Genomic DNA, 12,137 nt, shown 5'->3' with positions numbered 1-12,137 from the left:
TCTAAAGCTTTGCGAATATTCGCAACGCTTTTGGTGTGAACGCAGCTTTTGCTTCAGTAGATCAAACACAGCTATTATCCTACGGGGCATCTGTAAACGTATAAAGGACGGAGATGTTGTAATGAACCACAGCAGTTATTTCTGACAGTCTTGCTTGGACGCTCAGAGATTCCTGTTCCATTCATGAATGTTTCATGACTTGTTTGTACTTAGCTAACGGTTGTAAACTGGTTCCTGTCATAAAGTGTTCTAAGACGACCATGCTTTTGATTTCTCACAAGGTAATGGAACATTAATTTCCACCAAAGTGATGTCATTATATCTCTCCATCCCTCAGACCAAACACTTGCAACTAACAGGACTCCGATTTATCAGCGTTTTTGTCGCGGTGCCGAGTCATCTGCAGGGCGCTAGCGATCAAAACCAACGAGGTAGAGCAGCAAAAAGCCTCATGAAGAAGAAGAGAAGCTGCATCTTGTCTTATCAAGAAGTGGTGGTTTAGTTTTTGACAGCCTTTGTCTCATTGATAACACTCATTTTGGTATCTTTTCTCCTTCTGTTCAAGCAGTTATTATTGTTTATTTTTTACTTTCAGGTGGTGCTTGAACACATCATGTGTGTCAAATGCATCCTTCAGAAAAAACAAATACATCTAAGCTTAACATTAAATTGTAGTATTCCATCCAAAACACTTTATTCCACATGCCTGAACAAATCCAAGCTCTCCTTGGGACAACTGGAAAGCCATGAAAGACTTGGCTGTGAACTACAGTCACGTGGCAATAAATCCAGTAAAACCTGAATTTAAAAACATGAATGTAGTTTTTTAACTTGTTATGTAAATAGTTAAATATGTATTGCTAGTGGAGACTCAATGTGTATCCAATCTAGGTAACACCAGTGGGCACTTGGACATGTGTAGATTCCATCGAGTTCAAAGTTGATTCATGATTTATTGCATTCTAACTATTATACTGCCCAATCGACATATAAGAGTTCCGTCTACTTCACTGTGCCATTTCCCTAGAGGTGTAGGACTTAAACGTATATATCAGAGTCAAAATGAGGCCAGAGGTCTTTGAGTTGCCTCTTCCTTCTTGCTTTTCGATCCACTACCTAACCACACAATGATTAGAACCTGGGACAATGAGAAAATGAATAGAAGTGCAATCAGTTTGACTCTTGGACAGACAACCTGTCCAGACTCTGAGCCCTGAGGACCGAGGCTGCCAGACTGCTGCTACTCCATCCAGCTGTCAGAGCTGCCATGGGGCCCACACTGTCACTAACTGCACTGCACTTGTCAATATGTCTGTGGAAAGCTACGATTCTTGCGATTTATTTCAAGAAATATAGTCTCGTTACACTGGCAAAGGTCCAGATGATCCAATCCAGTAAAAGATTTGTTCCAAACAAATGATTACATCCATAAATATCCGCGGAATGCTGTTGCATCATTTCAAACCAGCCGGCAAATATGCCTCATTACTTGAGGTGAAAAACATGTCAAATATTCAAAATAACAATAAGAGAAGTGACCAGGGGGTAGACGCAGTAAGAACCGCCACATTCCTTAAAGTAACCGGCTTGAACTGGTGTAGAGGGTAAACAGAGCGTAGAGAAGGGAGTGGATGAGGCTGCACCTGCATTGAGTGTGAAGTTATAATTAATATGCCAACTTGTTTGTTCGGGAGTTGGGAAAGATAGATGTGGAGGGAGGTTGTTGTCTACACTACCGGACCCAACTCAGGTTGATTTGTGAAACTGTTGGTTACAAATAAATCTCCTTGAAGTGAACTCTGACCCAAACTCTCTGTGTCCTGTGGGTGTTTGATTACTGAGGTCCAGTGTGTGAGTATCCTGTGGCGTCTCACCAGCAGTCAGATAAGAGAGAGATACAGGTTTATATGCATCAGCATTTTATTTATGGTTCTTTGAGACACCTTTATACGGTTCTTTGAATAACTATTTAAGGAATGGTTCTTTAAGAGATTATTCAGCATCGATCAAAAAGGAAGACATTTAGCCAGCAGTGTCAAAATATAGGGGGAAAAAAATATCTTGAAATATTCTTACTGTTTTGATTTGAAATGCTACGATTTGGAGCTACTTCAGATGATATGTCTCACAACATATTCCTCGTTTAATGTGAACACAGGGCTTTACAGTTGTTAATATTAGCACGCCTGCTAAAGAGAGACACTATAAAGTTGTATTGCTCGTCATTTGTTGGAGGCTAACCACCCAAACCATTTAGTCCAAGTGGATTAACTGTACAAAACAAACCCATGGCAACCTTTTGTACAAAGGTTGTAAATAAACAACCTAACTGAGCATGTGCGGTGTACCTGGGAAGTGCTCATCTCCAGACTCTGGATCAGTTTGTCCCAGCGCTGGGCGAAGCTGTCCAGTCGGGCCTCCAGCTTGCTAGCCACTTCTTTGTTCTTGACGCTAGACAGGAGGTCCTGACTCATGGAGCACAGCTTGTCCATCGTGGGACGCTTCACCTCCAGGTCCGCCTTCACCGTCTGGTGGAACATAAACAAGAACAACAAAGGATGGGAATAGAAGCCAAAGTTACATCATGTATATTCCTCTTTTTGTGCTAAATGAAAGGGATAGTAGATCTGGCTCACAGCAACACGGCGGAGGCAGGTCACCATCTCTGCCTGGTCCTTTAGGTTGGAGGTCTTAATGGAGCGAACCAGCTCCTCCTTCTGAGTCAGCCAGGAGTCAAATAGACACTGTGGGGAAAGGAGAGGAGTGAGAGAGAACAACTACCCTTCTGTCCCGGGAATTAGGGGCATTAGGGGCATTAGGGAGATGAGAGGAGGATGAAGAAGCACGAAGGAAAAAGGAAGATGACCGTAGAGAAAAGGAAAAATAAAGCGTACGAGTGAGGATAGGAGAGGAAAGAGAAGAGGAGGATAAAAGAGAGGGGAGGTAATAAGGAGAGGAAACAATGAGAGAGAGAGAATATTAATGAAGAATAGAGGAAAGAAGCAGATGAAATGAGATTCATAGAAATCCAAAAAGGATGAGAATAAGAGTAATGGATGGATGGATGGATGGATGAAAGGATGGATGAAAGGGTGAATGGATAGATGATGAGGGAAGGATGGATGAAAGGAAGGATGCAAGGGTGGATGGTGAGGGAAGGATGGATGAATGAACGAGAGGATGGATGAAAGGATGGATGATGAATGGATGGATGAAAGGAAGGATGCAAGGATGGATGATGAGGGAATAATGGATGAATGGATGGATGGATGAACGGAAGGATGGATGATGAGGGAAGGATGGACGAATGAATGGATGGAGGGAAAGATGAGAGGATGAATGTATGGATGAAAGGATGGATGCAAGGATGAATGATAAGGCAAGGATGGATGAATGAACGAATGTATGGATGAAAGTAAGGATGAAAGGATGGATAATTAATGGTAGATGAAAGGAAGGATGCAAGGATGTATGATGAGGGAAGGATGGATGAATGGTTGAAAGGAAGGATGCAAGGATGGATGAATGAATGTATGGATGAAAGGAAGGATGCAAGGATGGATGATGAGGGAAGGATGGATGACTGAACGAATGGATGGATGGAGGGAAGGACGAGAGGAAAGATGGATGGAAGTCAAAGAGAAAAGAAAAGGGGAGAGAGGAAGAGAAAGACTTCTTATCAAGTGGGAGTACAGACAACTCTTGACCGCCTCATCTTCCTCACCCTCATCTTCCTCAGTCTGTGTGTCTGTCCAGGGTTACAAGGTCAACGCTTCTGTTATCAGACAGGTCCTTTGCAACCGCAGCCCGCGAGCACTAACAGCTGAACGAGCATTTGGAAAATTGAATCCAATGCATTTCCTGATGTTTCTGAATAATTAATCAAATGATATTAGCTTCTTCTGGACGTCTAGAAGCCATCGCAGCCAATTATACCGAGTTATAAAACACAGGGGAGGGTTCATTTCATGATGAATCTATACTTATCCATGTAACTGAGTGATCAAATAAGCTCAAGAAGCCCCTCAAAATGAAATTACCAAAATACATACACGCACAGCTACTTTTGAATTGTATATTTCCAGCATACAAAAACTGTATCATCAAGAATGGATAGTTTTATTACAGTTTTTCACAATTGTTAACAAAAACAATAACTTTCTTTCTGCACACAGAAAACTGAAAACACACACACACAAATGCTAAAAACCTGACACTTTGCAAGATGACTTTGCCATCAAACTTCTTCTGTTCACAAAAAATGGAACTTTTTTTTCATTTGGTACACCATTTTTTTTCAAAGACACACACATACATTCATTGAGTACACACAACTAAAGCATTTGCTGCACACTACCAAGCATTTACAGCACACAGAAGTTGAAAACACAATCATGAAATGGAGGATGAATGACAATTATCTGGAGAATGAGCCATTTGATTTGTAAAATGTCTCAGACTTTTTCATAGATCAAAACAAAAAACAGCACAAAAATAAAGCAAAAAGGTTTATTCTGGTACACAGAGACAACAGTACAACCGCCTAAACCGCCTGCTCAAAGCATCCCTTGTCCAAGCAGCGTTGAAGAATGAAATGAAACGACGATGAAGCCCTGACAGGCTTGCCACCTCCATGGCCTCCTCCATGTGGGACCTGGTCCTGTGGGTTCCGGTTCCGTTACCTTACACCTCCAAGCTGAAAAAAATTCCCTCAATAGGATTCAGGAAGGGTGAATAAGGTGGAAGGTACAGAACGGAAAAGGTCAACCACTCGACTTGAGCAGCACGGTGGAAACTCACATTGTCCCAGATGACAACATGATTCATCTATTTGGCCAGGTGGTACCAGCAGGTCATGCAGGCCATCTAGGAAGACGATGGGCATGCAACTAATCCCATGTTGATTCATCGCAGCACAATCGTGATCCATGAGAATGCAAGTGACAGTATGGACACAGAGAGGTCAACACAGTAGAAGGCACAATATTGAATTACAGGGACATGCATGTGTCAGTGCTGAATGTATGGTACTTACTTGCAAATTGCTCAACAGACCTGAATGTTTAGAGATTTGACTATTTGTAGATTGATGCTTTGTAGATTTTACATAGGTGTGCAACAACTGTATCATTGTGTGGATAGTTTTATTAAACAAAAATAAATTTGTTTTTTTTTAATGGCCCTAATTAGTTTGAATCAAGGAATATTGATGATAATAATAATAAGTTAATTTTTAAGTAGTGCCAATGTTAGAGCATTGCAATTTCCTTTTACGGAAACAGTAAACAAAGGGTGATGAAGCAGATCTAATTTGGGGCTTTTGATTAAGGCTGATCAATTAGTCGTGTTGTGATGTTGTGATATCAGCTTCCTCAATTATTAACCAGTGAACATGAGCAGATCATATCTTGGGACAAGTTTAATTTCCTTTAAAAAGTCTGCGGTGGCGACAGAAATCTTCTGCAATAAAGGGAAGAGAAGATACAATGACATTCCAAAGGGCAATCTAATAATTCATTCTGATCAAAATACATATTTACTGTATGGATACGTCCTAGCTTGTTTTAGGATGAAGGAATACAATGTTTCGTGAAAAAATATGTGCATCTTTTTTTGCTGCTTTTGCAAACGTAGGTAAAACAATAAATATAATTGTTTTCATGGTCGGTTCTCCACTTTCTTCCATTCTGAATATTCTCATTTATTAGAGGGATTTCCAATAACTTTAGCGCAGACATTCATGGTCAGCTATGAACTTCCCCCTGACTATTTAGACCTGTATATTGACAAGGATCTGAGGATACTATTCCTATAGGTGTGAACGAAAATGTATAGTTTTTTTGTGATATTGTACCTATTCCCAAAGACACTATCAATTTTGAATATTTACATTCAAAGATTCGTCGCAGACAGTGACACAAAACGGCGTGCAATGATGTCACATGTGTGGCTCATAATCTATGCATATCATGCTATGTCCTTTATACCATGACAGCTTTCTCAAAATGTGATATAAAAGTTGCAATAAAGTATCGCAATATCCTGAATCCTAAAAAACATTACAGTTTTTTCCAATCGCTAACAAGCGTTTGTCCAATCAGTGGTCACATTTTCAAAACTCTAAACACAATTAGCACAGCATCGGTGTTTTGTGGCCATACCATTCACACATTTAATGTCGTTTTCAAACAATATGCAGTCAGTGAACACATTTCCACAATGCTTACATTTTCTTAACAGACAAGCTATACCTCTAAACAAAATAATGAATTGTTTTTGTATTATTTACGAATGTTAACACACAACATCCCACAATGGCAAAAACAATATTCCAAACTTTAGATACAGTCTAAAAACCTCTTCTGCAATGATATCAGTTCTAAAATATATCTCAGCTGATAATAAACAAATAATTGATTCCCCATCTCCTGATGGTAGGTCAGAGTTTGGAATGTTTTTAGGAAATATGTTTTAGCAAGTTTTGGATTAGAATTTACATTTTGATTATGACCGGTTGAGATGTTGATCACACAGACACCGCCTACATTGACTAACCGAATGTTGTTCAATCATCTATTGCAGCCATAGCCCCAAAACTTAGTTTATTTGTAAAAAAAAATGTAAAAAAAATAATATAGTTTGGATTCACTGTAACTTTTTTAAAGGAACAATAGTTCCCCCCCTTTTTATCTGGGCTTGTTGCCGTTGTGTTTTTGTTCAGAATGCTGTTGTGTGGTTCTTGGTTATTTTGTTCACTGTAAGCAATACTGTAAAACTTTTTCTGTTCCATCAGACTGTAAACAGTATTTGTACTGTACCTCCTGTAGTAAACAGCATAGAAAAAAACCTGATTCGTTTTTTACTGGAATGCTTTTGAATGTGAACATTACATGTGGACATACAGCTCCCAACCAAGAAATGTAGTGTCAAAACAGTGGATTGCATGTTTTGCATGCAAATACCTGTAAAGCTGAAACATAAAAGTCTATGCAGTTTTTGTAATGTCAGCAACAGCCAGTGTTTTGAAACCTGGTGTACTTTCATTGACCGGAAGGAGCTTGTGAAGTGAAAACAAGAGTTATTCTTTGACAGAATAATTTCATTTTGAGTCAGATTTCCAGTGTTTTGGTAAAGTTAGTGTCTGCAGAAAAAGATGTGTTCTATTTTGAAATGAAGAATTAGTATATATTTAACAAAATGTGTTTTTGACAAGAAAATTATCCATTTGGCCAATTGTGCTTTGTAGGTGTGAGTCTGTGTTTAGAGTTTAGAAAAAGTATCTGAAGTATGGGTGAGCGCTTGTTAGCGATTTAAAACAACTGTATTGTGATTTGTATCGAATCGCCAGATTCTTGCCAATACATCATGTACATAAAACACACACATAGTGCAAAGATGTAATCTAAATCTGAGCTCAAGTTAATATGACACTTTTATAGTTTATTCTTCTTGTCTCCGTCCTTCCGTGAACACGAAGTTCAGCTTCAAAATGTCTCACAAAGCCTTCGGAATGTGGAAGTAGACACGATCCGGATAATCTCATTCCACATGCAGTAGATACTGGTGTGATCCTGCCTCACACACACACACACACACGCTCCTACCTGTTCATTAGTGAAGTGCTGCCATTTTAGTAAAATGTCTTGAAGCAGAATCCAGCGTTCCTCCGTCCATCTACAAATGGCTGCCCAGCGGTCGCCTAGCACCTACACACCCACACCCACACCCACACACACACACACACACACACACACAAATATTGTATCAATGTCTACATTAGCACAACAATTCCCTTTGAATTATTTTGTATTATTTACCCTGATTTACCCTCATGGCAGTAAAAAACATTTTTTTTAGCTAGTTAGATTCTCGTTCATCATCACATACCTTTACATGTACTCTCCTGTCATCTGTGCATATGTGATTTGATATATACTGGTTATTTTACATGGTAAGGCCTATACGAGCTGAACACAGAATGTGCGCGTGCACACACACACACACACACACACACAGTGGTGTGAGTTGTAAAATGTATATTTTCCCTGACTCCATTGTATTGGCGGGGGGGTGGGGGGGATGAAGGACAATGAGATGCAAAAACAAAAAGATAGAGGAGAGAGAGAGAGAGAGAGAGAGAGAGAGGCCCAGCAGGTTAATCTGAAGATGAATGGCCTGTAATTAATCAAGTGACAGTTCAACAGCGGGGAGAAACCAGTTTAAGGAACCCTCCATTTGCATTTGTACATTCCGACACAGTCTGTTCTCTCTTCTCTTTTTATCTCTCTTATCTTGAATTTAGTAATAACCGGCACTGCAGGAAACAACGCTGGCAAACTTCCAGATAATCATAGAATGGTGTCGCATTTTGGTTTCTATTGTTCTGCGTTGTGAATTCAAGCTACTCACAGCAGCATTGTCTGTTTTATACATATATACTGGTGCAAATTACACTCCTCTTTTCTTTGGTTTCAGCTAATCGGCTTTTGGTGCAGAGCAACTTTCTTTTATCCAAATCTCTTCAACCCTTTTCTCCCCAGGGAAAAGCTTCAGTCAATCAGACATTATTTCTTCTCTTCCTCTTTGTGTGTGTCGCCAGCAACAACCAAATCGGCCTCGGCTCGCTCACTGGAACATTGTCCAAAGATATTAAATCACCATATTTCCCCCTTTTGTTCTCACGTAAACTTCAAATTGTTTCCACTAAGGCAGCCCTTCATCTCCGTTTACATATGCAGCTAAAACACTACATTTGTGTGAAAAAAGTGATATGTATCTTGATTGTAATGCAGTGTATACAAACACTGGCAATCATTGAGTCAAACCCTCAATCACATCAAGCTTGAAGCATTGCATAATTTAAGGCAAAGCTCCGGTCAATACCTCCTTCCTCTCTAGTTCCACCCTATGGTCCAAATATGGTGACCTCTGGGTCCAAAAAACCCTAAATGGCGACCAATGGTTCCCAAAGTACCAAACCAGATGCTTCAGTAGTTCACAAACCAATGGGTGATGTCAAAGTGACTCCGCCCACTTTCATATCTGGCTTATGGTTTACACCTCTGGGTTCATTTGTAATAAGTTAGCATGAAGATGAAAACTAAATTAATAGAAAGCAAAATAAAGTATTTCTTATTTTCTCCGTGGTCTGGACTAAATGAACAAAACTACAGGAGTGAACGAGACCCTACAGAGAAGTAGTAAGTCTGTTTCTACAACATCAGATCTGTGTTGATAAGACAATCATGTTATCCACATGGTTTTCCATTGTTTTTTAAGATTGGCCGGTGCTCTTTTCATGACCCGGTCTTGTTGCGCGGTGGCACCCGTTTGAAGAATTAGCACCACAGACGATTTAATATTTCAACCAATCACAAAAACATTTGCATAAGCATAGCTGGCTAATCAGGACACGCTTACTTAAATACGTGCAACCCCAGCTGTATATAAGGCAGTACACTTCGCTGCAGGGCAGCCTTGGTAGAAGGCGCCGGTGATGCTTGTAAACTAGCGTTACAATGTCGTAACCTCCATTCTAACTCACACATGTTACACCCTCGACTGAGCCTGATGAATACATGGCCAGTAAATACCCCAATCGTGAATTTGGAAAAAGGCCACAGCTAACAAGTGGGCAACAAGGGGTCTTATGAAGGGTCAATTCAGTTTCTGAAGATCTTCAAGAGATCTTCAAAAGAAGGAAAACCCTTACTGCAACATCCAGAACCAGATCTACAACTCCCCAGACTAAACACCGAATGCAACAATTACTTATTGAGAAAAAAAGCAGACAGGATCTTTTCTCAACCACAGCAGAGTCAGAGGTCAGAATTGGACCTGCTTCAGATGCTGTTCTGTTTCTTCTTGAATCAACAGCCTGGCCAATCAATTTCAAAGTGAGATACCTTCTCGGATCTCTATCCTGGACGAAGATAGTGATTGTGTCACGGTGGTCGACATGGAGCTGCAAGCTGCACTTAAGGCTCGCGTATTAGAAAGAATTCCGCGGATGCAGATTTAACACATTTCAGCGTGATTGTTCGCAGGGTATGGGAGTTAACAAGGGAAGCACGGGCCACTACATCAGACGCTAAGACAAGCGTGGAGAATTAGCCCCACAAACAGGCAGCAAAGCCTGGCTCCTGGCTGGCCTATTATGGAATAAACAAAATCAGCAGAAGGCTGCAACACGACGCAGCTAAGGCACATCTCCCAGGCAAGGGCTAATTACTTTGCAACGCCGAAGACAAACCTATTTCTCATTCAATCTGCTTTCCACGAGGAACAACACCCGGAGTGCGCTGAGCTCGGAATACGTAATCAGCAAAGTGTGTGCACCATGAGCGTGTTCAACACAGCTCTTAGTTCTCGGTGGCGATGCAAGTCTTTACCTGAAGTTTGCTCTCCAAAGCGGCAGTGGCGCTGTCTCCGCTGGTCTCGTCCACCACCACCACCATGTGGGTCAGAGAGTTCACCCTCACCTGCTCCAGCTCCAGGTCCTCCTGAAGGAGCTGCAACGCCAGAGGGTATGTCACACTTTGTATTGATGCACTAATGGCTCCCTAGCTAACGCACACATGTACTCAACACATGTTTGCACCTGACAACCTCGTCTCAATCCTATCACTCATCATGTCAACTGTCATGCTTAAAGTTGTGACACATTTTTGTTATCTGCACATTTTGTAAAAAACATACTTTGTGGGGGGAAAGCATATTTTGGACGGAACTGGATTTTGGTGGATTTCGGCCTTCAGAAACATTAGTTTGACCCAATAAAATGTCCTACCTTAACTTCAAGACTATCCTGCTGCCAATTTAGTGAATCGGCTTATCAATTATGTACCATGAACACAGCAAGGACCACCTCAACAAGCAAATAAAGGACACATATGGCTTAAGATCGCCCTGCAGCTGGGATTCAATGATATGACAATGTTGCTGATATGAACTTGCTCCTGTTATATGATGGTCATGGCCAACAGATTGATTGTATGTACAGTTTTTTTTTTATTTGCACAGAAAAATAAAGAACTTCATCACAATATTCTAATTTTCTGAGACAGTCCTGTATGTGTGTATGTATTATGAATGTGCAGAGAGCATTAACCCCTTTTCTTAATCCCTTTCATTTGCGTTTCTATTGCTACTTCAATTTCTTTCAGTCTTTCAATTGAGATGTTTTCAGCAGCACATATCTCAAATCTATTCCTTAATAGGTGTGAATAAATGTATTGTAATATAAAAGTTACATTTGTTCATGGTTCTCTGAATGTTATAATCTCCTCAAAAAGGAGTTCTCCATTGGTCGCAATCCCAGTCGAAATTAAATTGGACATCGGTTTTCAGAAACAACACACAAAATAAATGTTATATAAGTCTACTGTGTTTGTTTCTGTGACAAACCTATGATTTTAGAAGCACCTTATGTTCGGTGTGTGTTCACGCTCTTCAGGGAAGATTGTTCAACAGTTTGTGATTGGTGGCAATTTAATTTTAATCAGAACCCGTTTGTCTGTTCCCGCGTTTGACGCGTCAGAGAAGCCAAAACAAAAACAAAACTGAACCCATTGCAAACACATCCCAATCCTCAGTGTTTACCAAGTGAATTTAATTTGAGCAGATTCTATTTGATGGGGTTTGCTATCGAGATATTCAAAAGTTTTTCAGAGCCTTTTAAGCCCTTGTGTTCAATGTTAAGATTTTAAATGTAGTTACGTCCTTGATAACAGGTGCTTGCATTAGCATAATACTGATAATATCAATAATAGTAAAATATATATATTTGTATGATACAGATTGGAACAAGTGCAATATGCTTGAAACAACATTTAAATATTATAATATACATAATAGGGACATAAGCTCATTAAATAAAGTATGATTAAAATATACTCTTTTATCCATGTAACAATATTGAAATGTACATTATCTAGGATAATATACATTTAAACTTGAAAACATTTCAGTGTAAAATGTTCAGCTGAACGAAGTGGAAAGCAGTTAAAATGCAAAGATGAAGACTGCAAGTGAATGAAATTGGAGTTTCAACAATGAAAGGAGTTGAAACCTTAAGTCTAAGTCAGTTGAAGTGGTCCTGACAGGATTTAGTGCCACTTCAAGTGTGTAAACTAAAA

The 12,137-nt window shown here is 39.9% G+C and overlaps 1 protein-coding gene across 1 annotated transcript in view; it reads right to left on the bottom strand.

The window, feature by feature from the left end:
- The window catches only part of LOC130204709 (dystrophin-like), a 320,570-nt gene that overhangs the window by 150,125 nt on the left and 158,308 nt on the right, over window positions 1-12,137 (bottom strand). Inside the window, 4 exon segments of the mRNA XM_056431663.1 lie at window positions 2,349-2,528; window positions 2,637-2,744; window positions 7,605-7,706; window positions 10,392-10,511. Coding sequence (XP_056287638.1) covers window positions 2,349-2,528; window positions 2,637-2,744; window positions 7,605-7,706; window positions 10,392-10,511 — 510 coding nt within the window.

Source organism: Pseudoliparis swirei, chromosome 14, assembly GCF_029220125.1.
Source record: "Pseudoliparis swirei isolate HS2019 ecotype Mariana Trench chromosome 14, NWPU_hadal_v1, whole genome shotgun sequence".
Classification (NCBI taxonomy): Eukaryota; Metazoa; Chordata; class Actinopteri; order Perciformes; family Liparidae; genus Pseudoliparis; species Pseudoliparis swirei.
The sequence above is the reverse complement of the archived record's forward strand: the minus strand, read 5'-3'. Positions and strand labels throughout refer to the sequence as shown.